Below are 26,850 nucleotides of genomic sequence, written 5' to 3'. Positions count from 1 at the left end.
TAGATGAGCTTATTGATGACCTCTGATGCTCCGGTCATCTCACGTCATCTTCATCATACATCACACTGTAGATGGATGGTATAAATGTTTGTCTCATCGCATGTGGGATGGCGGGCACACTAAGAATAATGCATTACTTCTATAGGAGTCATCCCACCGACCTACCATTAATTCCACTATACACACATCTAATTTGTTCTAATTAGTGATTAGCGAGCATGCTTGTGCGTTAATAGTGTCTTCAGCGTGCATGTCTCGTGGCTGTTTGATAGGCAATCCCTGGATGTGTTGCGGCTACTGAACAGCCCCGAGACATGCAGCCGCGGGGACTGGAACATTGCATTCAAGCACGCCGAAGACACTCGGTTGGAACACGAGCATGCTTGGATATCGCCTTATCTCAGCACGTTCACACAGCACTAGTTCTAATTCTAATAAGTTCATAGACCTAAGACAGCTCTCAAAAAATGCTCGTTTGGCCAGCAACCCAGCAACTACCTCCCCAACATTTTCAACAAGGGTAAAAGGAGTAGGCCACTTCCAGACATGGCTACATGTGGCCTATCGCCCTTGATTAGGTGTTTAGGTCTTACAGATGATGCTGGAGTCATCAGGAGATTCCCCGTCGTACATGGTAGGGCTCACACAGCATTCAGCACGGTTTTCATGTCTCAGTCGTGGTTTCGGTCTGGATCCCCCCCCAAATAGCATTCAGACGTGTTCCTGATGGAGTCATACATTCAATAAGGCAAACAGAGACTAAAACTTGAACCTTCAGGCTCGGTTTGATCTCCTTTCCTATAGACTACTTTCCTGTGCCAGCCTGAAAAGATGGACACAGTCAAAAAGGTGAGCAAGTGTAAAGTAACGTTTCAACTTTTGCCTAAGTTAACGCAATGGCACATCTGACCCTGTTTGCTACGGATTGAGATGGATGCCCGGACAAAGCCATGAATGCAGAGCTGACCGCTGTGCCCAAAAGGCCCTCCGCTGGCTGGCCAGTCCCGGTGAAGACGGCAGGAGGACCCGACCGTAATGTGAAGGAGGGGTTTACACTTTGTATTACTGGTGACTAAACCCTGCAGTCTCAGTAGAATTGGTCACCCATCTAATAAGTAAGGGGCGCTATCATTTCTTTGTACAGAAGCCGCAGTGCAAGGTGTGAAGCAACAACATATTCCCCTTTCCCAAACCAAAACACGTTGGGAATGGGGTGGGGGTGCAGCATTATTGTTTCTATAATTAAAGCTGGATTTGGAACAGTCGGGGGAATGGACCCAAACTCTGAAATAACACTAAGTACTCACCCATGCCTGGGTGGAAAATTCCTTTAAGACTTTTTTTTTTTTTTTGCAAATATGCCTCAAGCAGTATAAGCTATTAAGCCTGAAATTATATCCAGCTATACATGGCAACTAAAGTACAAAAAAGAAGACCACCCGATGGTGGCACAGATCAGCCAGGCTACAGAACGCTCTGCCAAGAGAGTGGCTTCATTATATTCATTTAGAAAGGGTCGATATTTTTGATGATCAAAACCTGTAAGATTACAGGGTGAATGACACGCACTTGTGTCTTTCTTTTCAACTTGACAATGTAATTACAGAAGATGCGGTAATGGGTCGGAGCGCGAGATCACCAGCTCCTTCACACCTAGAAGGCCATTATGTCCTCACCGAGGGCGCAGATACTAAAGCCCTTCTTTTATTTAGTGTCACAGTATTTTCTACTAATCACTAGAAAGCAACGTAAACCTGATTGAGAAGGATCTAGGCAGGAGTAATCAAAGCTTTAGAGTCAGGGCTCCTTCTCGGATGAGTCTGGCACGGCAATACCCGGCACTGCACTTGGCACAGAGGAGCGGAGCGTGCGGCTCCATGTATTCCTATGTATTAGAGTTACGGCTCCTTCTCTCGGGTGAGTTTGGCACGGCAATACCCGGCACTGCACTTGGCACAGAGGAGCGGAGCGTGCGGCTCCATGTATTCCTATGTATTAGAGTTAGGGCTCCTTCTCTCGGATGAGTCTGGCACGGCAATACCGGGCACTGCACCTGGCACAGAGGAGCGGAGCGTGCGGCTCCATGTATTCCTATGTATTAGAGCTAGGGCTCCTTCTCTCGGATGAGTCTGGCACGGCAATACCCGGCACTGCACTTGGCACAGAGGAGCGGAGCGTGCGGCTCCATGTATTCCTATGTATTAGAGCTAGGGCTCCTTCTCTCGGATGAGTCTGGCACGGCAATACCCGGCACTGCACTTGGCACAGAGGAGCGGGGCGTGCGGCTCCATGTATTCCTATGTATTAGAGCTAGGGCTCCTTCTCTCGGATGAGTCTGGCACGGCAATACCCGGCACTGCACCTGGCACAGAGGAGCGGAGCGTGCGGCTCCATGTATTCCTATGTATTAGAGTTAGGGCTCCTTCTCTCGGGTGAGTTTGGCATGGCAATACCCGGCACTGCACCTGGCACAGAGGAGCGGAGCGTGCGGCTCCATGTATTCCTATGTATTAGAGTTAGGGCTCCTTCTCTCGGATGAGTCTGGCACGGCAATACCCGGCACTGCACCTGGCACAGAGGAGCGGAGCGTGCGGCTCCATGTATTCCTATGTATTAGAGTTACGGCTCCTTCTCGGATGAGTCTGGCACGGCAATACCCGGCACTGCACCTGGCACAGAGGAGCGGGGCGTGCGGCTCCATGTATTCCTATGTATTACAGTTACGGCTCCTTCTCTCGGATGAGTCTGGCACGGCAATACCCGGCACGGCACTTGGCACAGAGGAGCGGAGCGTGCGGCTCCATGTATTCCTATGTATTAGAGTTAGGGCTCCTTCTCTCGGGTGAGTTTGGCACGGCAATATCCGGCACTGCACCTGGCACAGAGGAGCGGAGCGTGCGGCTCCATGTATTCCTATGTATTAGAGTTAGGGCTCCTTCTCTCGGGTGAGTTTGGCACGGCAATACCCGGCACTGCACTTGGCACAGAGGAGCGGAGCGTGCGGCTCCATGTATTCCTATGTATTAGAGTTAGGGCTCCTTCTCTCGGATGAGTCTGGCACGGCAATACCGGGCATTGCACCTGGCACAGAGGAGCGGAGCGTGCGGCTCCATGTATTCCTATGTATTAGAGTTAGGGCTCCTTCTCTCGGATGAGTCTGGCACGGAAATACCCGGCACTGCACCTGGCACAGAGGAGCAGAGCGTGCGGCTCCATGTATTCCTATGTATTAGAGTTACGGCTCCTTCTCTCGGATGAGTCTGGCACGGCAATACCCGGCACTGCACCTGGCACAGAGGAGCGGGGCGTGCGGCTCCATGTATTCCTATGTATTAGAGTTAGGGCTCCTTCTCTCGGGTGAGTTTGGCACGGCAATACCCGGCACTGCACCTGGCACAGAGGAGCGGGGCGTGCGGCTCCATGTATTCCTATGTATTAGAGTTAGGGCTCCTTCTCTCGGATGAGTCTGGCACGGCAATACCCGGCACTGCACTACCCGGCACTGCACTTGGCACAGAGGAGCGGAGCGTGCGGCTCCATGTATTCCTATGTATTAGAGTTAGGGCTCCTTCTCTCGGGTGAGTCTGGCACGGCAATACCCGGCACTGCACTTGGCACAGAGGAGCGGAGCGTGCGGCTCCATGTATTCCTATGTATTAGAGTTAGGGCTCCTTCTCTCGGGTGAGTCTGGCACGGCAATACCCGGCACTGCACTTGGCACAGAGGAGCGGGGCGTGTGGCTCCATGTATTCCTATGTATTAGAGTTACGGCTCCTTCTCGGATGAGTCTGGCACGGCAATACCCGGCACTGCACCTGGCACAGAGGAGCGGGGCGTGCGGCTCCATGTATTCCTATGTATTAGAGTTAGGGCTCCTTCTCTCGGGTGAGTTTGGCACGGCAATACCCGGCACTGCACCTGGCACAGAGGAGCGGAGCGTGCGGCTCCATGTATTCCTATGTATTAGAGTTAGGGCTCCTTCTCTCGGGTGAGTCTGGCACGGCAATACCCGGCACTGCACCTGGCACAGAGGAGCGGAGCGTGCGGCTCCATGTATTCCTATGTATTAGAGTTAGGGCTCCTTCTCGGATGAGTTTGGCACGGCAATACCCGGCACTGCACCTGGCACAGAGGAGAGGGGCGTGCGGCTCCATGTATTCCTATGTATTAGCGTTAGGGCTCCTTCTCTCGGATGAGTCTGGCACGGCAATACCCGGCACTGCACCTGGCACAGAGGAGCGGGGCGTGCGGCTCCATGTATTCCTATGTATTAGAGTTACGGCTCCTTCTCTCGGATGAGTCTGGCACGGCAATACCGGGCACTGCACCTGGCACAGAGGAGCGGAGCGTGCGGCTCCATGTATTCCTATGTATTAGAGTTACGGCTCCTTCTCTCGGGTGAGTTTGGCACGGCAATACCCGGCACTGCACCTGGCACAGAGGAGCGGGGCGTGCGGCTCCATGTATTCCTATGTATTAGAGTTAGGGCTCCTTCTCTCGGGTGAGTTTGGCACGGCAATACCCGGCACTGCACCTGGCACAGAGGAGCGGGGCGTGCGGCTCCATGTATTCCTATGTATTAGAGTTAGGGCTCCTTCTCGGATGAGTCTGGCACGGCAATACCCGGCACTGCACCTGGCACAGAGGAGCGGGGCGTGCGGCTCCATGTATTCCTATGTATTAGAGTTACGGCTCCTTCTCTCGGATGAGTCTGGCACGGCAATACCGGGCACTGCACCTGGCACAGAGGAGCAGAGCGTGCGGCTCCATGTATTCCTATGTATTAGAGTTACGGCTCCTTCTCTCGGATGAGTCTGGCACGGCAATACCCGGCACTGCACCTGGCACAGAGGAGCGGGGCGTGCGGCTCCATGTATTCCTATGTATTAGAGTTAGGGCTCCTTCTCTCGGATGAGTCTGGCACGGCAATACCCGGCACTGCACCTGGCACAGAGGAGCGGAGCGTGCGGCTCCATGTATTCCTATGTATTAGAGTTAGGGCTCCTTCTCGGATGAGTCTGGCACGGCAATACCCGGCACTGCACCTGGCACAGAGGAGCGGAGCGTGTGGCTCCATGTATTCCTATGTATTAGAGTTAGGGCTCCTTCTCGGATGAGTCTGGCACGGCAATACCCGGCACTGCACCTGGCACAGAGGAGAGGGGCGTGCGGCTCCATGTATTCCTATGTATTAGAGTTAGGGCTCCTTCTCTCGGATGAGTCTGGCACGGCAATACCGGGCATTGCACCTGGCACAGAGGAGCAGAGCGTGCGGCTCCATGTATTCCTATGTATTAGAGTTACGGCTCCTTCTCTCGGATGAGTCTGGCACGGCAATACCGGGCATTGCACCTGGCACAGAGGAGCAGAGCGTGCGGCTCCATGTATTCCTATGTATTAGAGTTAGGGCTCCTTCTCTCGGATGAGTCTGGCACGGCAATACCGGGCACTGCACCTGGCACAGAGGAGCGGGGCGTGCGGCTCCATGTATTCCTATGTATTAGAGTTAGGGCTCCTTCTCTCGGGTGAGTTTGGCACGGCAATACCCGGCACTGCACCTGACACAGAGGAGCGGAGCGTGCGGCTCCATGTATTCCTATGTATTAGAGTTAGGGCTCCTTCTCTCGGGTGAGTTTGGCACGGCAATACCCGGCACTGCATCTGGCACAGAGGAGCGGAGCGTGCGGCTCCATGTATTCCTATGTATTAGAGTTAGGGCTCCTTCTCTCGGATGAGTCTGGCACGGCAATACCCGGCACTGCACCTGGCACAGAGGAGCGGGGCGTGCGGCTCCATGTATTCCTATGTATTAGAGTTACGGCTCCTTCTCTCGGATGAGTCTGGCACGGCAATACCGGGCACTGCACCTGGCACAGAGGAGCGGGGCGTGCGGCTCCATGTATTCCTATGTATTAGAGTTACGGCTCCTTCTCTCGGATGAGTCTGGCACGGCAATACCCGGCACTGCACTTGGCACAGAGGAGCGGAGCGTGCGGCTCCATGTATTCCTATGTATTAGAGTTACGGCTCCTTCTCTCGGATGAGTCTGGCACGGCAATACCGGGCACTGCACCTGGCACAGAGGAGCGGGGCGTGCGGCTCCATGTATTCCTATGTATTAGAGTTACGGCTCCTTCTCTCGGATGAGTCTGGCACGGCAATACCGGGCACTGCACTTGGCACAGAGGAGCGGAGCGTGCGGCTCCATGTATTCCTATGTATTAGAGCTAGGGCTCCTTCTCTCGGATGAGTCTGGCACGGCAATACCCGGCACTGCACCTGGCACAGAGGAGCGGAGCGTGCGGCTCCATGTATTCCTATGTATTAGAGTTAGGGCTCCTTCTCGGATGAGTCTGGCACGGCAATACCCGGCACTGCACCTGGCACAGAGGAGCGGGGCGTGCGGCTCCATGTATTCCTATGTATTACAGTTAGGGCTCCTTCTCTCGGATGAGTCTGGCACGGCAATACCGGGCACTGCACCTGGCACAGAGGAGCAGAGCGTGCGGCTCCATGTATTCCTATGTATTAGAGTTAGGGCTCCTTCTCTCGGATGAGTCTGGCACGGCAATACCCGGCACTGCACCTGGCACAGAGGAGCGGGGCGTGTGGCTCCATGTATTCCTATGTATTAGAGTTAGGGCTCCTTCTCTCGGATGAGTCTGGCACGGCAATACCGGGCACTGCACCTGGCACAGAGGAGCGGAGCGTGCGGCTCCATGTATTCCTATGTATTAGAGTTAGGGCTCCTTCTCGGACGAGTCTGGCACGGCAATACCCGGCACTGCACCTGGCACAGAGGAGCGGGGCGTGCGGCTCCATGTATTCCTATGTATTAGAGTTAGGGCTCCTTCTCGGATGAGTCTGGCACGGCAATACCCGGCACTGCACCTGGCACAGAGGAGCGGGGCGTGCGGCTCCATGTATTCCTATGTATTAGAGTTAGGGCTCCTTCTCTCGGGTGAGTTTGGCACGGCAATACCCGGCACTGCACTTGGCACAGAGGAGCGGAGCGTGCGGCTCCATGTATTCCTATGTATTACAGTTACGGCTCCTTCTCTCGGATGAGTCTGGCACGGCAATACCCGGCACTGCACCTGGCACAGAGGAGCGGGGCGTGCGGCTCCATGTATTCCTATGTATTACAGTTACGGCTCCTTCTCTCGGATGAGTCTGGCACGGCAATACCCGGCACTGCACCTGGCACAGAGGAGCGGGGCGTGCGGCTCCATGTATTCCTATGTATTAGAGTTAGGGCTCCTTCTCTCGGATGAGTCTGGCACGGCAATACCCGGCACTGCACCTGGCACAGAGGAGCAGAGCGTGCGGCTCCATGTATTCCTATGTATTAGAGTTAGGGCTCCTTCTCTCGGATGAGTCTGGCACGGCAATACCGGGCACTGCACCTGGCACAGAGGAGCAGAGCGTGCGGCTCCATGTATTCCTATGTATTAGAGTTAGGGCTCCTTCTCTCGGGTGAGTCTGGCACGGCAATACCCGGCACTGCACTTGGCACAGAGGAGCGGAGCGTGCGGCTCCATGTATTCCTATGTATTAGAGTTAGGGCTCCTTCTCGGATGAGTCTGGCACGGCAATACCCGGCACTGCACCTGGCACAGAGGAGCGGGGCGTGCGGCTCCATGTATTCCTATGTATTAGAGTTACGGCTCCTTCTCTCGGGTGAGTCTGGCACGGCAATACCCGGCACTGCACCTGGCACAGAGGAGCGGAGCATGCGGCTCCATGTATTCCTATGTATTAGAGTTAGGGCTCCTTCTCTCGGATGAGTCTGGCACGGCAATACCCGGCACTGCACCTGGCACAGAGGAGCGGAGCGTGCGGCTCCATGTATTCCTATGTATTAGAGTTAGGGCTCCTTCTCGGATGAGTCTGGCACGGCAATACCCGGCACTGCACCTGGCACAGAGGAGCGGGGCGTGCGGCTCCATGTATTCCTACGCGGCCGCACGCTCCGATCTGAGTGCCGGGTATTGCCGTGCAAGTGAGTAGGAGCCCTAACTGGGAAGAGCATAAAGGGTAGCGCTCAGCAGTCTGCGGCTGTCCTTTTTATGTAATAAAAGAGATATTGGATTATTATCCACCACCAATTAACAAAAGTGCTTAGTAGAGTCTCTAATGTCTCCCGAAAGGGCCAGACTTACTACTAAAGCCAAACCCGACCCTGGGATGCAGAGAGGAGTCTGATAACCTACAAGGCCCTTCTCGGTCACATCTGCAGAGGTGGCCGGTAGCCTAGTGCTGCCACGTACTTCACTACGCAGGCACATTGTGGTTGCCGCTTATGGCGCTATGGCCACCACGATGGCCATTTTAGAAAAAAAGTTTTATCAAAGCTGGGAAACGCAACTAACAGAAACCTTCCAAAACAGAGTGGGTTTATTTTAAGCTTTACCAAAAAAAAAAAAAAAAAAAAAACTGAAAAAACTGCTTCTGAAAAAAAAAAAAAAAAAAAAGTTTTCCAACTTTTAGGTTTTTCAAGCTGGTTTGTAGCAGCTCTGCCAAAACGGGGAAGGCAGGGTAGTGCAGGCCGTGGACAAACCCCATCCAATTCATGAAACATGCCAGCGTTTTGTAGGGCAGAAACGATACTGCAGTCTCTGAATGGAGTAGCACTTCTGGTGTGCCACGTGAAGACACAGGCCACTGATAAGAGGTGTCCAATTCAGTAATGGCATGGGCGCCCATCAATGAATTTGGCTTCTTATACTCCAGCAAGACTGGCGCGGCATGAGGAGGCGCCACTCCAGTCTAGAGGACTGGGCCCCTTGCCAGCCCCATACCGCACAATACCAAATGGTCCCAGCACAACGCTCTACTCCTGTCATATGGTATTATTGCACCCAGAAATAATGATTCCCGGCGATCAGTGTGAGGGACCTAGAGCACACCAACACTGCAGACCGGCAGCTGTGACAGCCAACAGAACGCCATCCTGATCAGCACACGATTGTTGACCCGAGCGCACGGGACCAGTCCAAGGTACTGAAGATTGTGGCCATAGACCGTTTATACAGCCAGTGCTGTACGAAGGGGGCAACGGCTGTCAGACTGGAGCTAGGGCGGCCACAATACACAATGCTAGTTGTGAGAAGATGGCTGTGGGAAACACATCCCGATGTATATTCTAATTTTTCCTTACTAGATCTAGTATATTACTAAATGTATTTTCCCATCTTACTCAGAGATGGCATATTCCTTGTTGGGAGGTCTGACCTCTGGGTCCTCCACAATTCTAAGAATTGTTTCTGGTGTGTCCTCTTCTCAAGAGCGTTCCCGGCCACCACTGATGGGCGCTCTAGTCAAGTGCCCTGAACAGTCGAGTGATGGGGGTCAAACTTTGGTCAAAATGGTAGCGGAGGGAAATCAGCGGCCCCCATTCTGGAGATGATCTAAGTCTTAGAATCTGGTCCCACCTTCTATCAGACATTTATTGCTTATCGTAATACTAGGCCATAAACGCATTTCATAAGACAATCCCTTTAAGTGATGGTATCCCCTAGCAATGTGCCATCGCTTACTAACATAGGAATACCTCTTTTAAGCAAAAAAAAAAAGTGAAATTATAATTGCTCAGAAATGCACCGCTGCTCAGCCTCCTGGCTTCTCCCATACCGGAGGCCAGTGTGGTCCTGTACATTGACAATCAGGACCAGCAGCATGATAGTGCGGCCTGCCCACACTGTGCGCTCACCTATGCTGCAAGCAGCGTCAGCTTTTCCTCTGCATGAGAGGAGTTCTCACCCAGCCGTCTGGCCCCCCCTCCTCCCATCCAGCCGTCTGGACCCCCTCCTCCCATCCAGCAGTCTGGCCCCCCTCCTCCCATCCAGCCGTCTGGACCCCCTCCTCCCATCCAGCAGTCTGGCCCCCCTCCTCCCATCCAGCCGTCTGGCCCCCCTCCTCCCATCCAGCCGTCTGGACCCCCTCCTCCCATCCAGCCGTCTGGACCCCCCTCCTCCCATCCAGCCGTCTGGACCCCCCTCCTCCCATCCAGCCGTCTGGCCCCCCTCCTCCCATCCAGCCGTCTGGCCCCCCCTCCTCCCATCCAGCCGTCTGGACCCCCCTCCTCCCATCCAGCCGTCTGGCCCCCCTCCTCCCATCCAGCAGTCTGGCCCCCCTCCCATCCAGCGGTCTGGCCCCCCTCCTCCCATCCAGCCGTCTGGCCCCCCTCCTCCCATCCAGCAGTCTGGCCCCCCTCCCATCCAGCGGTCTGGCCCCTCCCCAGCGGTCTGGCACTCCCCCCCCCCCCCCCCTCATCCGGCGGGTGGCACCCCCCCATTCAGATCAGAGCTTGAAAGCGCTAAAGCAAAGAGCGAGCATGCTCATTCAGTGCGTAGGACCTGGCTCCCTCTATTAGGCCGGCCTCACACTTCCGTGTTTTACGGACGTAAGAGAGGTGCTGAAAATACGGATTGCATACGGTACAATGCTTCTCTATGCCCCAGCTCCTATCAGCCGTATTTTACTGATCCGTTATTATACGGTCTTCTACGGCCGTAGAAAATCGCAGCATGCTGCGTTTGTCACCGTATTGCGCAAAAAATACGCCAATGAAAGTCTATGGGGGCGAGAAAATTACGGACTACACACGGACCATCAGTGTGACTTGCGAGAAATATGCAGCGGTGTTCTATAGAAAAGCCAGCAATTCAGTGCGGTGTACAGTAACATCACACTGACAGCTTACAGTAGAATAGGAAGAATAAATGTGTACACATAGAATAGGTATATATATATATATATATATACACACACACAATAGCAAGGTGGCATTAACCCTTCATTACCTCATATCCCACCGCTACACGGGAATGGGAAGAGTGGCCAAGTGCCAGAATAGGCGCATCTTCCAGATGTGCCTTTTCTGGGGTGGCTGGGGGCAGATGTTTTTAGCCAGGGGGGGGGGCCAATAACCGTGGACCCTCTCCAGGCTATTAATATCTGCCCTCAGTCACTGGCTTTACTACTCTGGCGGAGAAAATTGCGCGGGAGCCCACGCCAATTTTTTCCGCCATTTAACCCCTTAACTTACTAGCTAGAACGGCCACATTTTGCACATACACACTACTGACATTAGTAGTGTGGAATATGCAAAAAAAAAATGGGGATATGAGATGGTTTACTGTATGTAAACCAGGTCTCATATCATGTCGGGTTTAGGAAGGAGAAAGCAAAAGCCGACAATTGAATTACCGGCTTTAAAGCCATCTAGCGCTGTATGAAAAAAAAAATTATATATATATATATATATATATATATATATATATATATATATATATATATATATATATATATATATATATATATATATATATATATATATATATATATACACACATACATACATACATACACACACACACACACACACACAATACATATGTTTTTGGGAGCACATGGATCCATTGTATATCCGTATGTCGGCATTGCAAGCCTGCGAGAAAATCTCGCAATACGGATGCCATACGGATTACATACGGAGGATGAGATACGGACCACTATTTTGGGGACTTTTCGGCGTAAATTACGGACCGTATTTTTATACGCTGAGTGTGACGCCGGCCTTAGACTGCAGAGGTGGCCAGTATCCTAGACAACAAGCAGTAAACTTCAGAACTAAGAGTCCAGCATTCTTGAGAGGATTTTTTAATAAGAGGTGAATTGCAAAATTGTATCAAACAAGCACTTTGCAATTTTTCTGATTTAACAAGATGAGCCAACCCCTATATAATAACCAATGATGTTTTTTATTTTTTTTTACAGTAAAGTCTATAGATACATTGAGAACGATGATGATGAATGATGATGATGATGTGAATAGCATTCCCCGCATACCTTCATGTACATGCCCTAATTCCGCACAGGAATATCACCATCTCCCCTCTATTGGAAACCATGTAGAGCAGAATTGGTGCCGTCATCCACTTCATGACCATAACCCATTTCTAAGATGACATTTTTCCCCCCCATCAGGTGGAGGTCCCGTCCTCCAATAGTAGAGGTACGGACATGGCACAGACCCATGCCGCCATGATTACCAGCAGCGGACTACGGCTGTGCTTGGACATGACAGGGGTAACTATCATGCACTACAGAACCCTCTATAATGGATTTTGTTGTAGGGTTCACAATAAGAATGGAACAGTGAGTATCTGTAGGGTCCTACCTGTGGGATCAAACTCCTGAGCGGAGACGTCATGGGACGAGCTGATGCTGCGCTCCACCTTCTGCTTCCTGTCGGCCGATATGTCGCTGCTCAGAATGCTGCCATGCCTGCAAGAAACCCACCGTCAGCGAACACATGAGCAGAGCATGGACGCAAGGACCGGAACCCAGGCCCCAGACTAGAGAAAACAACCTGCATGTCGTAGAAAAGGGCATTGTCTTCTGGAAAAGACGGTGATCCGCCATGGTCTGCCTCCTGCTGCGTGCTAGCTGTCCAAGGGGTTACGCCGTATACAGCGGTGCATCTCACCAGCCACTCCCCGCAGAACTACAGTGCCCAGCATGCCCCGACAGATGCAAGACTACGACGCCCAGCAAGTCCCAACAGCCCCAGGCCAGGGAGCTACTATGGCTCTCCCTATCTGCCCCAATATGATCACTTTTATATTGGTCAGTAGGCCCTGAGGAAGGTCTAAGAGCGAAACGTTCGTGAATCTTTGTTGTTGGACTGCAGATTAACCCCTTCGTGACTGGAGCTTTTTTTCCTTTTGCGTTTTTGTTTCTCGCTCCCCTTCTTCCCAGAGCCATTTTTGTATTTTTCCGTCAATATGGCCATGTGAAGGCTTATTTTTTGCAGGACAAGTCGTACTTTTGAACAACACCATTGGTTTTACCATGTCGTGTACTAGAAAACGGGAAACAAATTCCAAGTGCAGTGAAATTGCAAAAAAAAAGTGCCATCCCACACTTGCTTTTTTGTTTGACTTTTTTACTAGGTTCACCTAATGCTAAAACTGAGCTGCCATTATGATTCTCCAGGTCATTACAAGTTCATAGACACCAAACATGTCTAGGTTCTTTTTGGTCTACGTGGTGTAAAAAAAAATTCCAAAATTTGTCGTTAAAAAAAAAAAAAAAGACATTTCGATACCCATAGCGTCTCCATTTTTCGTGATCTGGGGTTGGGTGAGGGCTTGTTTTTTGCGTGTCAAGCTGACGTTTTTAATTATACCATTTTGGTGCAGATATGATCTTTTGATCGCCTGTTAACATCAATGGCGACAAAAAAAAAACATAATTCTGGCGTTTTGACTATTTCTTGCTACGCCGTTTAGTGATCAGGTTAATCCTTTTTTTATTGATAGATCGGGTGATTCTGAACGCGGCAATACTAAAATATGTGTAGGTTTGATTTTTTTATTGTTTTATTTTGAATGGGGCAAAAAGGGGGTGATTAGAAATTGTATATATTTTTTTATATTTTTAAAAACTTTTTTTTCTTCTTCTTTTGCCATACTTCAATAGGCTCCATAGGAGACTATAAGCTGGCGCAATTTGATTGGCTCTGCTACATAGAGGCGATGCTCAGATCGCCTCTATGTAGCTGAATTGCCGAGTTGCTATCAGCGCTGACCACTGGGTGGCGCTCATAGCTATCCAGCACTGACATGGACCGATGACCCCTGATCACGTGACGGGGTGTCACCGATGCGCGTACTTCCGGCCCAATGGCTGGAAGCCCGATTTAAATGCCGCCGTCATCAAGCTCAGACAGACGGTGACTTTTCCATTATCTATATAAAAAACAAACATAACAGACAATACTAACTGAGGGATATGACACGTGATCTACACGATATATTAGTTCACGTCAATTCTCATCGCTATCATCTAAGGTTCTATACCCCCTCTTCCCTTCCCCCCTTCTTATAATAGTTGAGTTATAATTGCTGCATATTTGTTTCATACAACTTAAATTACCTAGTCAAGGAGAATGTATTGTTCCTATTTAGTTTACTATATATTTCCCCCTGCGAGGGGATCCTTGTACTTTACAACCCATGTTATTCATGTTAAAATGATGTACTCTACAATAAAATTGTCAGTTTCACAGCTGCATTTAACGAGTTAATAGGCACGGGTGGATCGCGATTCCACCCGCGCCTATTGCGGGCACATGTCAGCTGTTCAAAACAGCTGACATGTCCCGGCTTTGAGGTGGGCTCACTGCCGGAGCCCGCATCAAAGCGGGGGCACTGACATCGGCGTAATACTACGTCCGATGTCAATAAGGGGTTAAACTTCCTCTACTCTGAGCCAAGTTCTCCTGTGTATCATTTACGGAGGGCTACTATAGTTTTGCAGCACATATGATGGCACCCCAGAGATCAGACAGGTTGCCCTCACCTCGCACATAATACGGGTGTCTGTAAAGCGCAGCCTTCACCACGATCTATTTTGTGGCTAGAACGTCTGCGCTGATCGCCATCCATACGGCATCTGCAGCCATTTACAAGCCATCCATGACCGAGCAATTTCTGCTCTCTCGCCCTCTCAGTCAAAGAGCCAAAATATCCCCCCCCCCTCCCAGACATAAGACATAGTTTTCACGAGATGAGCTGTAATTCTGAATGAGACCATTCATTCCACCAAGTGCACTGAAGAGTGAGAACAAAATTCCAAATGTAATAAAATAGAAAAAACAAGAACCAGATTCAGCCAATGGGTTTTCGGCTCTTGGCGGCCTCCATTCTTTTTGCTGCATGTTTTGGGGAGAGTGGAACGTCAGAAAAAAATAAAAATATTCTGGCAATTTTCTTTTTGTTTGACATTTCAATAATTGAGTTATGTTATATCCTTCGTTCAGAGTTGTGCGGCTATGACAACGCCACATGCTTTTTGCACCCCTTCTTTTAGCCTCCAGTCTTTGTGAAGCTTATTTTAGTATTGCACAATATAGTAAATTACTGATACCGTACGAATTGGAGGTGCGAGGTTTGGTTCATTGATCACCCAGAGTGCTGCGATGGGGGCCTGCCAGTCCCCCGCTTGCTTCAGTTACCATGCCTACCTGTGAGCTCCCCCTAATCTTGAGGCCGATGGGTGCTGGATTTATTGCACTATGCAATGAGGCCATTTAAAGGTCACAGTTTGTGGTGATCAGTGGCATTTAAATGGTTAAACAGACGTGATCAGAGCCCTCTCTCTGTAAATCACAGGTAGACAATGGGCTTGGCTCCATACACCCACACCAACGTAGGGCAGACCAGTAAGGACGGCCACCAGTATCCGAGCACCTACTGATTCATCACCATGGATCCATAAAAGTCTATCATTACTGATCCAAATCACACACGTGAAGAACGTCCCGACGGCAAAATCAAGAACAAGGGATTAAGAAACTAAACCATCCGTATACAAGACGTATAATGCACACTAACGTGAACGTACCTGGTTGGTTTTCTTCCATGAAACCTGAAAAACAGAAGGGAGATGGGCCGTTATTATCAGGAGAGACATTGTGCCTGTGTATTACCATAAGTCAGGAACATGTAGCAATGGGGGCCAGTAATCCCAGCGGGGCCCCCAGCCGGCCATAACACATCCTGTGTGGATGATGAACGTCCAGCATATGAGCATATCAGAATGACTCGCGGTAATGGGGGCCAGGCTGCAGGGGGCGCTGCCTGAGGACCTCGGTGATGAGACTGATGGGAAAGAGGTGCATCTGTGCCAGTCTGACACCGCAGGGGGCAATACATATACGATTTGGGGAGGAGAAATGTACTGAAGGAATCTGTCAGCAGGTTTTCGCTTCGTTATCCTAAGACTGCGGTACTAATTTGGTGGGTATATTTTAGGTTTTTATTTTAAGACTGCAGCAGATCAGGGGTGACTGATTTCCATGATGTGTGTCATATCAGGCTGAGTGCTGTGCACTTGCAATTAAGGTTCTATCATTAGTACATTATCACTGCCAAGACTAAGCGTTTGTTAACCCATTTAAGTGCAGCATGATGCAGGGGCAGAGACCCTAATTCCGGCGGTGTGTCACTTACTGGGCTGCTTGCTGCAATATTGATCAAATCACCATTTTCTCTGCTGCAGGACTAGCAGCTCTGAGTGCTGAGCTCTGTATAACCTCGCCCACACCACCGATTGCTTGCTTTTTGTGTACACTGTGCATAGGCAGAACGCGGCCAATCAGTGATGGGGAGGGGTGGTACAGGGGTCATGAATATGGACGACTACATGGCAGCAGGCTCAATAGTCCTCTAGCGGTAAAATCAGTTTTATCAGCAGGAGATTATCAAAACTAAAGCAAGCAGCCTAGTAAGTGACACATCAAGGTCTCTGTCTCTACATCGTGCTGCTCTCAGATTACATGGCAAAAACCTAGCGATAGACTCTCATTAAGTGATAAATATTGTATTGTGTCAGAATTTAGGTGCACAATCTGTCCCTACAGCCTGACAAACCTGATTGTGTGGACGTGGCATTAGGTGCGTGTCTGAACGCCATGCCACTGTTGGGACGGTACACCTAAACCATGTGTGACCGGCCCTTGTATCTTCCTACCAAGAAGGCAAGCCTGTAGATCTTTTGGCCTTTTATGTCAGAAGTTAGTGCACAGCTAGTGGGACCTGGCGGGTACCCTGCTGCCACCCGTGGGCATGCCGAAACTTCTATAGAAGGGTCGGGAGATCTTGGTCATAAGTAACCCCCATCTCTCCCCATTCATTTTCCAACAAAGTAAAACTTCTCAATGTCTGTAGGTCACACAATGAAGGATGCTGAGAAGTGTTCTGCCTTGTGGGAGAAGGGCAGCACACCCGCTGGAATTTCGCCGATCCCCCTCAGTATAGCACTGTCCGCATCCCCTTCCACCAGCCACGTCTGGGCTCGCTGCCAGATAACGGACAGCTTCTCTGTAGCCTGTGAAAGGGGGCGACGTCTGCATTTCCTGCCTCTACGCGGGGGCACCGATGCCCGAGCCGTGTACAGGACGGGTCTCCTTCCACTACATAATCACTGAGGGACGGCGTATAACAAGAAAGCATGTCATCCACAGCATGTCAATATCAGGCAACCGAAAAGACCAATTCTGCAATATAACACATGACAATCGGGCTTGTACTCTGGGACAAATGTGCACATGCACGGTACTAGTTACAGCCAGGGGATACAAGAAGTCCACACACCCCTGTTCAGCTGCCAGGTGTTTATCACTGAGAACAAAAACCGGAAACAAAGAAACATTTCAGAACTTTTTCCACCATTAATGTCACCCATAATCTGTATAATTAAAAAGCTGAAATCTTTTGAGTGGAGAAAGAAAAATAAAAGACTTAAAATAATGTGGTTGCATAAATATGCACACCCTTAATGTAATACTTTGTTGAAGCAACTTTTGAATTGCTGACAGCATTCTGTGTTTTTGTGCAGCAGTCAATCAGCGTGGTACATCTAGAATTGGCAATCTTCGCCCGCTCGTCCTTGAGTAGCTCCAAATCCGTCAAGACCGTGAGGACATCTCCTGTACACAGCGCCCTATGCAGGGCACTCACTGATCTTCTGGTGCAGCCATTCTTTTGTGGATTTGGTGGAATGCTCAGGTTGTCGCTGTGCTGAATGGTGAAATTCCTCTTCATCATTTTAGCAGAGGCCTGAAGGTTTTGATGCAAAACTGACTGATATTTGAAATATTTGTTCATAATTCCCTTCACTTTGACTTTAAGCCCCCATAACAGTTGTCAAAAAACAGCCCCAAAGAACAATGCTGCCCCCACCATGCTTCACTAGGGGTATGATGCTCTTTTGGTGATATGCAATGTTGGCTTTGCATCAAACATACCTATTGAAATTATGCACAAAAAGTTCATTCTTGGTCTCATCAGAACATAATGCATTTTCCCATGTGTTGCTCACAGACTTTACATTAGTTTTGTCAAAACAAACAGAATTGAATGTTTTTAATTGTAAGAAGCGACTAGTCTTGCCACCGTATCACACAGGCCAATTCTATGAATGCAGGAGATTGTTGTTACACGCAGCACACAACCAGTTCTTCCTGCAGCTCCTTTAATGTTGCTGTAGGCCTCTTCGCATCCTCCCAGACCAATTTTCTTGTCTTTCCATCTTTTATTTTTTAAGGGACGTTTAGTGTTAGGAAAGGTCACTGTTGTGCCAAGTGTAAGCCACTGCCTGATAGTCTTTAGTGTTCCATGGTATATCTAATCCCTTAGAATTTTTTTTGCACCCTTCACCTGACTGATAACTTTCAGCAACGAGATCCTTTGCTGTGCTGTAAGCCAATTACAGACAGTGGTTTTTGCAGTAAAACGCAACTAATAAAATGTCAGGAAAATCCTACTAGAACAGCTAAATTGCATATTGAGTTTATCAGAATCGCTGTAGCTGATCTGACGGGAAGTCGCATGCATCCAGCCGCAACAATGGCGTCACACCAGACCGGCTAGTCAAAAGAAAAGTGTTGGATGCTCGGTGTTTACCAGCCATTGGATCAGATCCTGCAACTCGATTCGCACCCCTTTGACCATTCACCTTGTCAAGTTCTGAATATCCAGGGAGAATACACTGTGTGCAGAATTATTAGGCAAGTTGTATTTTGATCACATGATACTCTTTATACATGTTGTCCTACTCCAAGCTGTTCAGGCTTGAGAGCCAACTACCAATTAATCAGGTGATGTGGATCTCTGTAATGAGGAGGGGTGTTGTCTAATGACATCAACACCCTATATAAGGTGTGCTTAATTATTAGGCAATTTTCTTTCCTTTGGCAAAATTGGTCAGAAGAGAGATTTGACGGCTCTGAAAAGTCCAAAATTATGAGATGTCTTGCAGAGGGAAGCAGCAGACTTGAAATTGCCAAACTTTTGAAGCGTGATCACCGAACAATGAAGCGTTTCATGTCAAATAGCCAACAGAGTCGCAAGAAGCGTGTTGGGCAAAAAAGGCGCAAAATAACTGCCCATGAATTGAGGAAAATCAAGCGTGAAGCTGCCAAGATGCCATTTGCCACCAGTTTTGCCACATTTCAGCGCTGCAACATTACTGGAGTAACAAAAAGCACAAGGTGTGCGATACTCAGGGACATGGCGAAGGTAAGGAAGGCTGAAAAACGACCACCTGTGAACAAGAAACATGAGATAAAACGTCAAGGCTGGGCCAAGAAATATCTTAAGACTGACTTTTAAAAGGTTTTATGGACTGATGAAATGAGAGTGACTCTTGATGGGCCAGATGGATGGGCCAGAGGCTGGATCAGTAAAGGGCAGAGAGCTCCACTCCGACTCAGACCCCAGCAAGGTGGAGGTGGGGTACTGGTATGGGCCGGTATCATCAAAGATGAACTTGTGGGACATTTTCGGGTTGAGGAAGGAGTGAAGCTCAACTCCTAGACCTACTGCCAGTTTCTGGTAGACAACTTCTTCAAGCAGTGGTACAGGAAGAAGGAAGAAAAACATGATTTTCATGCAGGACAATGCTCCATCACAGGCCTCCAACTACTCCACAGCGTGGCTGGCCAGTAAAGGTCTCAAAGAAGAAAAAATAATAACATGGCCCCCTTGTTCACCTGATCTGAACCCCATAGAGAACCTGTGGTCCCTCATAAAATGTGAGATCTACAGGGAGGGAAAACAGTCCACCTCTCGGAACAGTGTCTGGGAGGCTGTGGTGGCTGCTGCACGCAATGTTGGTCGTAAACAGATCAAGCAACTGATAGAATCTATGGATGGAGGCTGCTGAGTGTCATCATAAAGAAAGGGGGCTATATTGGTCACTAATTTGTGGGGATTTTGTTTTTGCATGTCAGAAATGTTTATTTATAACTTTTGTGCATTTATATTGGTTTACCTGGTGAAAATAAACAAGTGAGATGGGAATATATTTGTTTTTTTTTTTAAGTTGCCTAATAATTCTGCACAGTAATAGTTACCTGCACAAACAGATATCCTCCTAAGATAGCCAAATCTTAAAAAAAACACTCCAACTACCAAAAATATTAAGCTTTGATATTTACGAGTCTTTTGGGTTGATTGAGAACATAGTTGTTGATCAATAATAAAAATAATCCTCTAAAATACAACTTGCCTAATAATTCTGCACGCAGTGTAAGAGGAAGAGCGTAATGTAGAGCTTTGAGAAGATACTCAGACCGACATTTCATGGTGAATCCAGGCATATAAGGGGCAGCTCAAACCAGGACCACATGTGGACACTGTTGCATGCAAATTCTATAATCAATATTAAAAGGCTTCCAAAAAACTATAATATAGAAAAATAATCCTGTAACCAGTAGATTCCTCTAAGAGCATCCTTAGGTTAAGTCAAAGGATCAACAAACTCAAATAGTGTTGGATGGTGAAGGTAATTGGAACTATTGGTATTAGGAACTTATTAAAAAAAAAAAAGCCAGAAATCAAGTAATTTGTTAAAGTTTCACAATCATCTTTATCGAAAGGACCCACCATTACGTAGACTTTTTTTCTGGAACTTGGCAGATGAGCAAAAAGTAAGCGTGGCCGTCCTAATAACATAACTCCAGCCGCCTAACGTCAACAATACAGCTTTTTTTTCTGCATGTCGGAGCTAACAGGGTGTGTACCTGCCTTAGAAAGCAGCCAGAAATATTTATCTGGAGCTGCAGTTGCAATAATGCAAGGTGCTTGTCTCTCCGGCGTCCCACACTAGCACGTATGGAGATGATTCACAACAGAATGGGGGATTTCCCAATATTCGTCAGGGATGAACAGCCTAAGCATGGTGGATTAGCGGGGCCATGGGTACAGTGTCGGCACAACCCAAGGAAGGATGAGCGATAAGCTCCCAACATGTTAGACAAAAACACACTGAGAAATGAAAGCCAACCAAGTCCATTAGTGTGGAAAACATCTGCGGATTGTTATTCATTCTCCACAAAACACTCTGTCAATCTCAATCTGCCACCACCCCATAGATTACAAAAAGTAAATATGGTGTATTCCAAAACCTATAGCACCCCCAAACGTCTAACTGCACGGATGGGATCACAAGATCCCATATCCAAAATGTGTCCACATACGTTGCAGGAAACTAGGACGACACAGCGACTTAGCGATATAGTGGAAGTAAGTGGGGTCACACTGTGACCCGTAAGGTACCTCGAGAAGCAAGTTATAAAAAACTCCAATGATTCCTATTCTGTGCCTTGTAGATCACGACTTGATCCTATTCACTTGCATTATGCTAAAGATGCAACCAAAATTCAATATGGAGGTAAAAAATAAAGGACAGTAAAATATAGTCCGTTTTACACAGATGCAAAACTTGATAGAGAAGAGCTAATTTTGCTTTGGTGAATCAGTATAGCTCAGCCGCTCTCCGCCGTTTGTCACTCCACCTCCAGGAGTCGGAGCCTGGGTGGAGCCAATCCTATGAATTACTGAGATGGGAATAATCCTTCAATTCCAAAAGTACATCTTCTACTTACCGTCCTGATCAGTAAAATACAAGAAAACACGGCTGTAAGGAACAAAGTATGGGAAAACCAATAAGACAAAGTTGTGGTGGGATCCCAAACATTATAGCGTGAGCTTTCAGGAATGTCCATGTTCTCCACATCATACTGCTGAACTAAGGACAACCACTAACACAAAATGTCGGCACAGCTCAGTCGCCAGCCGGCTATTGGCACAGAGGTAACATCTGAGGTTTGGCCAGTCGCTGTGGCATTAGTTTCTGTGATCAGACAGGTTTTGTCCACACAACACAAACAGTGGATAACATCAGGCGGTTACACAACCTGGTGCGTCATTCACAGAAACCCAACACTACGTGGAGGTGCTGCAACGGGAGAAAATCTGGATGTGATGCTCTGATCACACAGAGAGTAGGACGTTTCATAAGAATGCCGGCTCAGGAAATACTTAGTGATCCTCGGGGCATCCTCAACCTCTACAGCACATCACAACGGCAACCCAAGACGTCAGATTTCAGGGACAACATGAATGGGGGGCGTTTAGGGACATGCACCAAGTCAGGGATGTATCACTTATCCCGCTGCCTGACAGTACCCCAGATTTACACACCGGGATATTTTTTCTTCTTATGGATTCCATACTTGTGGAGAACTGCAGCATGCCCCAAGTCATGTCATAGTGGTAGGGTACAGCGATGGAGGTCGTGGGGGGGGGGGGGACACAGACTGACACCATCTGTGCTCCTCCATGGTTTCTATAAAATAAGCAATAGCTCCACTCTTGTCCCTGGCCATACATCATTCATCAGCAGACACATCAGTGTGAACATAGCCTTACAGGTTCTTCATCAGTCCATTCTGCAGGATACTGGGCCTGACTATCCTGTGATCAGCTCAGCAATGCCTTCCCCACTGCATCACCTCACGCTGGTGCCATATTAACGCTCGGAGCTACAAACGTTTCCAAAATATCCTAATAAAGCCTAGACGGAAAATTCTCTTCTGCATCACCATCAAATCAGACAAGTCGTGACATGATTAGGAAGTACAAAAGGTTTTCAATGGCAGCCCCATTACCCCAGGGGAAAGTCAATTATCCGCTGACTCCCAATCCAGACAGAGAATTGTAGAAAATCACTGTCAGGTTCAGTGAGGTTTTTTTTTTGTTCACAGAATATATAATATTAATGTAAAGAACATCTTGCTCTGGAATATGGCGCCATACACGTCCGAGTACAGCTATGTTTTGCAGTCGAGGTGTTTGAGTCCGGAGGAATGTGCGGCGAGCCTCACCGCATTGTTCTGTACCTCGTAGGGATTAGCTCTTCAATATCGGCCATGTCTGCAGGCGATCGGCACACCTGTTCTCACTGTCTGCAAAACCAAACCAGGAACAACCTTCCAGAGAAGATTTGTGAACCTTCAGGACCTTCCATACTTCTGCAGAAAGTCCACCTAAAACTACAACAGATTTACACACAAGTCCTAAAAGTAGATAGAAGGAAATCACACAAATTACACAAAAACATTACACACTACACTATCAATTATTAAATGAGGAAAATGATCCAATAGGACACGTGAAAGTATGTGAACCCCCGCTTTCAGTATCTGGGGTGACCACTTGGGCAACTACAGTTGAACATTTCATGGACTGTGGTTAGTCCTACACATTGGCTTGGTGCAGGACTTATCCCTATAAAACAGCTTGATTTCTGAGATGTTGGTGGGTTTTTCCCATGATCTGCTCGCTTCCGGTCTTTCCTCAACACTTCTATAGGATTACAGGGGTTGTCTAGTCTTAAGCTACAATTCTGCAAGCGCACTATGTGACTGATGACTTGTGAATGCTCACAGCGAGGATTCTCCGGAGCCGGGCGCACGTCCACATGTGATATCGCCACATAGATAAAGCACCGCCTCACTCAATCCAAGTGTATAGTGCGAACCCAGATAGTCTAGTCAGAAGGTGCCCAGGAGCATGCATATCACATACTTGTGGTCACGCACCTGCCCACTCTTGGCACCGGAGAATCCGCACAGCACTGACAGCGTAATGTGAGGATTCAAGAGTCTGCAGTCAAATAGGGCGCCGGCAGAGAACAGCGCGCCGGCGGAGAACAGCGCGCCGCGCAGAGAACAGGGCGCCGCGCAGAGAACAGGGCGCCGCGCAGAGAACAGGGCGCCGGCAGAGAACAGGGCGCCGGCAGAGAACAGGGCGCCGGCAGAGAACAGGGCGCCGGCAGAGAACAGGGCGCCGGCAGAGAACAGGGCGCCGGCAGAGAACAGGGCGCCGGCAGAGAACAGGGCGCCGGCAGAGAACAGGGCGCCGCGCAGAGAACAGAGCGCCGCGCAGAGAACAGAGCGCCGCGCAGAGAACAGAGCGCCGCGCAGAGAACAGAGCGCCGCGCAGAGAACAGAGCGCTGCGCAGAGAACAGAGCGCCGGCAGAGAACAGCGCGCCAGCAGAGAACAGGGCGCCGGCAGAGAACAGCGTGCCGGCAGAGAACAGAGCGCCGGCAGAGAACAGCGTGCCGGCAGAGAACAGTGCGCCAGTATACTTGGAGCTTAAGACCAGACAATCCCTTTAAAAAAGGTCAGGACTTTGACTTAACCATGCCAAAATTTCTACTTTATTCTCCTTTAACCATTCTTGTGTAGAACGACGTGTGCTACTTGGGTCCATTTTCTTGCCGCACAACATAACTTCAAAATTCAACATTCCATCAACTATGACCACCGTCTTGCCCAGATGCAGCCCCTGGCCATAATGCTACAATCACCAAGCTTCATACATGGTAAGCAGCTGGCTCATTTCTCATTTAAGCTCTATTTTAGTCTCATCCAACCACAAAACACTGTTCCAATAGCCTTATGGCTTGTCCAAGTGATCTGTGGCAATCTGCACATGGGCAGCAATGCTTTTTTGAAAGCAGCAGCTTAAGGCCAAGTTCACACCTTCAGTATTTGGTCAGTGTTTTACCTCAGTATTTGTAAACTAAAACCAGAAGAGGAACAATCAGAGGAAAAGTATAAGGCTATGTGCACATGTTCAGGAATTCATGCAGAAAATTACTGTGAAAATCCGAACATTTCTGCCAGATTTCCGCATGAAATCCGCATGCTTTTATTGCGCGTTTTTTGCGTGGTTTTGACGCGTTTTTTGCGCGTTTTTTCCAGACATTTCCCAATGCATTAGACAGTGGGAAAACCGCGAAAAAAACGCAAAATTAATGAGCAGGTTCATTATTTTTTCGCAATGCGTTTTTCATGCGGAAAAACGCACATCATGTGCACAGAAGTTGCGGATTTCATTAAAAATGATAGGATGCTTAATGTATGCAGATTATTTGCGGTTTTATAGCGTTTTTATAGCGCAAAAACGCTAAAAAACACGCAAATAATCTGCAACGTGTGCACATAGCCTAATAGAAACACGTCACCTCTTCTGCATTTATCACCCACTCCTGGTTTTGTCTTAGAAATACTGAGGTAAAAAAACTGAGCAAATACCGAATGTGTGAACATTGTCTTATCCTTGCAATCCTGCCACTGTCCTCCTAACAGTTTAGTCATGTACAGTCATATGAGAGACACCTTAAAGGGGATGTCCACGGCCAGAATAACACCTTCTTGCTCTAAATGTTTGGCTCTGATGAGCAAAAAAAAAAAAAAAAAACACACACACACCTCACCTTACATGCAATTCCCACTCGCTCTCCCAGGGCTCCTGTGCTGTTGTGAAACGTGACCCCTGCGTCCAACCAGTAATGGCGTCACTGTCCCGTATTTTGTTGATTTGAGCATGAAAGTCCGGTCTGCAGCTGCTCTCTGACTTCCTCTTCATGTTCAATTTGACAGGAGGCAGGGACAGTGACCCCAGCGCGAGTCCCAGGAACATGAGTACCGACACCACTGGAACCGAGCCAGCATGGGAGGAGAGTATTGGCTTTTTTAATTTATCGGGGCTAAGCGTACAAGAAGGGGTTGTCCTAGTAGTGGTCAGTTGCTTAGAGGTCACCTTGGATTCCTTTATGACTTTGTGAACCATTATATTTGTTGGTCGATCACAACTGGGGAGGGTAAGGATGGTCCTGACATTACTCCAGTTGTATACAATCTGTCCGATGTGGGTTGGTGGACTGCAAACTCTTTACAGACAGTTCGGTAACGTTTTCCAGCTTGATGACTATAAACAACTCATCTTCTGAAGTCCTCAGAAATCTCCTTTGTTGATGCCATGAAACACTTTCAAGAATACGTGTTGTTGGGATCAGACTTTGTTGCACACGGTCAGTATCAGGCAGCGCTTTGAACACAGCCCATGTCCACTGCGGCCAAAGGGCTGCCGGCTTTTGAATGCAGGTGAATCCACGTGTTCATTAAACCTTGAGGAATCACCACATCCCAATACATTGTACGGGTGACATTTATCTGGTGGAGGCTCGCGTCTCCGCAAAATAAATAGACATGCTGCAGTATGGAGAGACGCGCCGCATGTCAGTCTCCGCGGGTGAGCCATGGGCACCGATGCACGCATAGTGGACATGAGATTTCTTGAAATCCATCCACTATGCTGTAACATCTGGATGCTGCGGATGTACGCAAAGTCCAACCCGAGGCATTTACTGTCCGTGGGAACAAAACCTGATGGATCCCTTTTCTATAAGTAAAAACAGGTCGCCCACTCACATCTGATGGTCGTCCCTTTGATTAAACATCATCACACTGAGGCTACATTCTCACAAGTTTTTGGTGAGTTTTTTTATGATGTTTATTTTCGAGAGAGAGAGAAAAAAAACAAAACACACTATTTTACTTACATCAAAAACTCACCAAAGCTCATCATGAAAATGTAGTCAACTTCAAATTATTTGCTAATTCTAGGAGGGTCACATACTTTTGCCATTCACAGACATGATAGTGGATTATTTTGCTCATTTAAAAAAAATTGCAAAGTTTAATTTTTATTTTTTACTCATTTGTTCGATTTGCTTCTTTATCTACCGTACTTTTAGGACTAGAAAATTGGACAAGTTTTAAGTCATAACTGCATAAATATACAAAATTCTGAAAGGTTCCCAGCTTTGAAACACAAGTGTACGCGGTAGACTGAACCATAAGCGTAGATGGATCCTTCGCTATCTTCAGTAATGTGAAGAGTTACTACAACTCATGAAGTGGTGCATAAAAACATATAAAACACTAATTACAGAACAGTAACAATAATTACATGGCTGCACACTGCCCTGTGCACAGCATTCAGCCCGGCACTAATAGCAAGCTTGTACTACAATGGCAGGCGACCAAAGCCGCTTTCTAGAAATAGAATTATACTCTACGTGTGATTCACAAATGTGCCTATCATTAAAGGGGGATTCCACCCCATGGCTACTTTCACAC

General features: G+C 48.4%; 1 protein-coding gene across 3 annotated transcripts in view; it reads right to left on the bottom strand.

The window, feature by feature from the left end:
- The window catches only part of ARHGEF12 (Rho guanine nucleotide exchange factor 12), a 195,814-nt gene that overhangs the window by 152,230 nt on the left and 16,734 nt on the right, over positions 1-26,850 (bottom strand). For all 3 annotated transcript variants that reach the window (XM_069741781.1, XM_069741782.1, XM_069741783.1), the window contains exons 2-3: positions 15,415-15,438; positions 12,185-12,291 (exon numbers count right to left, since the gene is read on the bottom strand). In XM_069741781.1, coding sequence (XP_069597882.1) covers positions 12,185-12,291; positions 15,415-15,438 — 131 coding nt within the window. The remainder of the gene's footprint in view (positions 1-12,184; positions 12,292-15,414; positions 15,439-26,850) is intronic.

The sequence above is a fragment of the Ranitomeya imitator genome, chromosome 10 (genome assembly GCF_032444005.1).
Source record: "Ranitomeya imitator isolate aRanImi1 chromosome 10, aRanImi1.pri, whole genome shotgun sequence".
NCBI classification, from domain to species: domain Eukaryota; kingdom Metazoa; phylum Chordata; class Amphibia; order Anura; family Dendrobatidae; genus Ranitomeya; species Ranitomeya imitator.
This window is presented reverse-complemented; position numbering and strand designations above follow the sequence as displayed.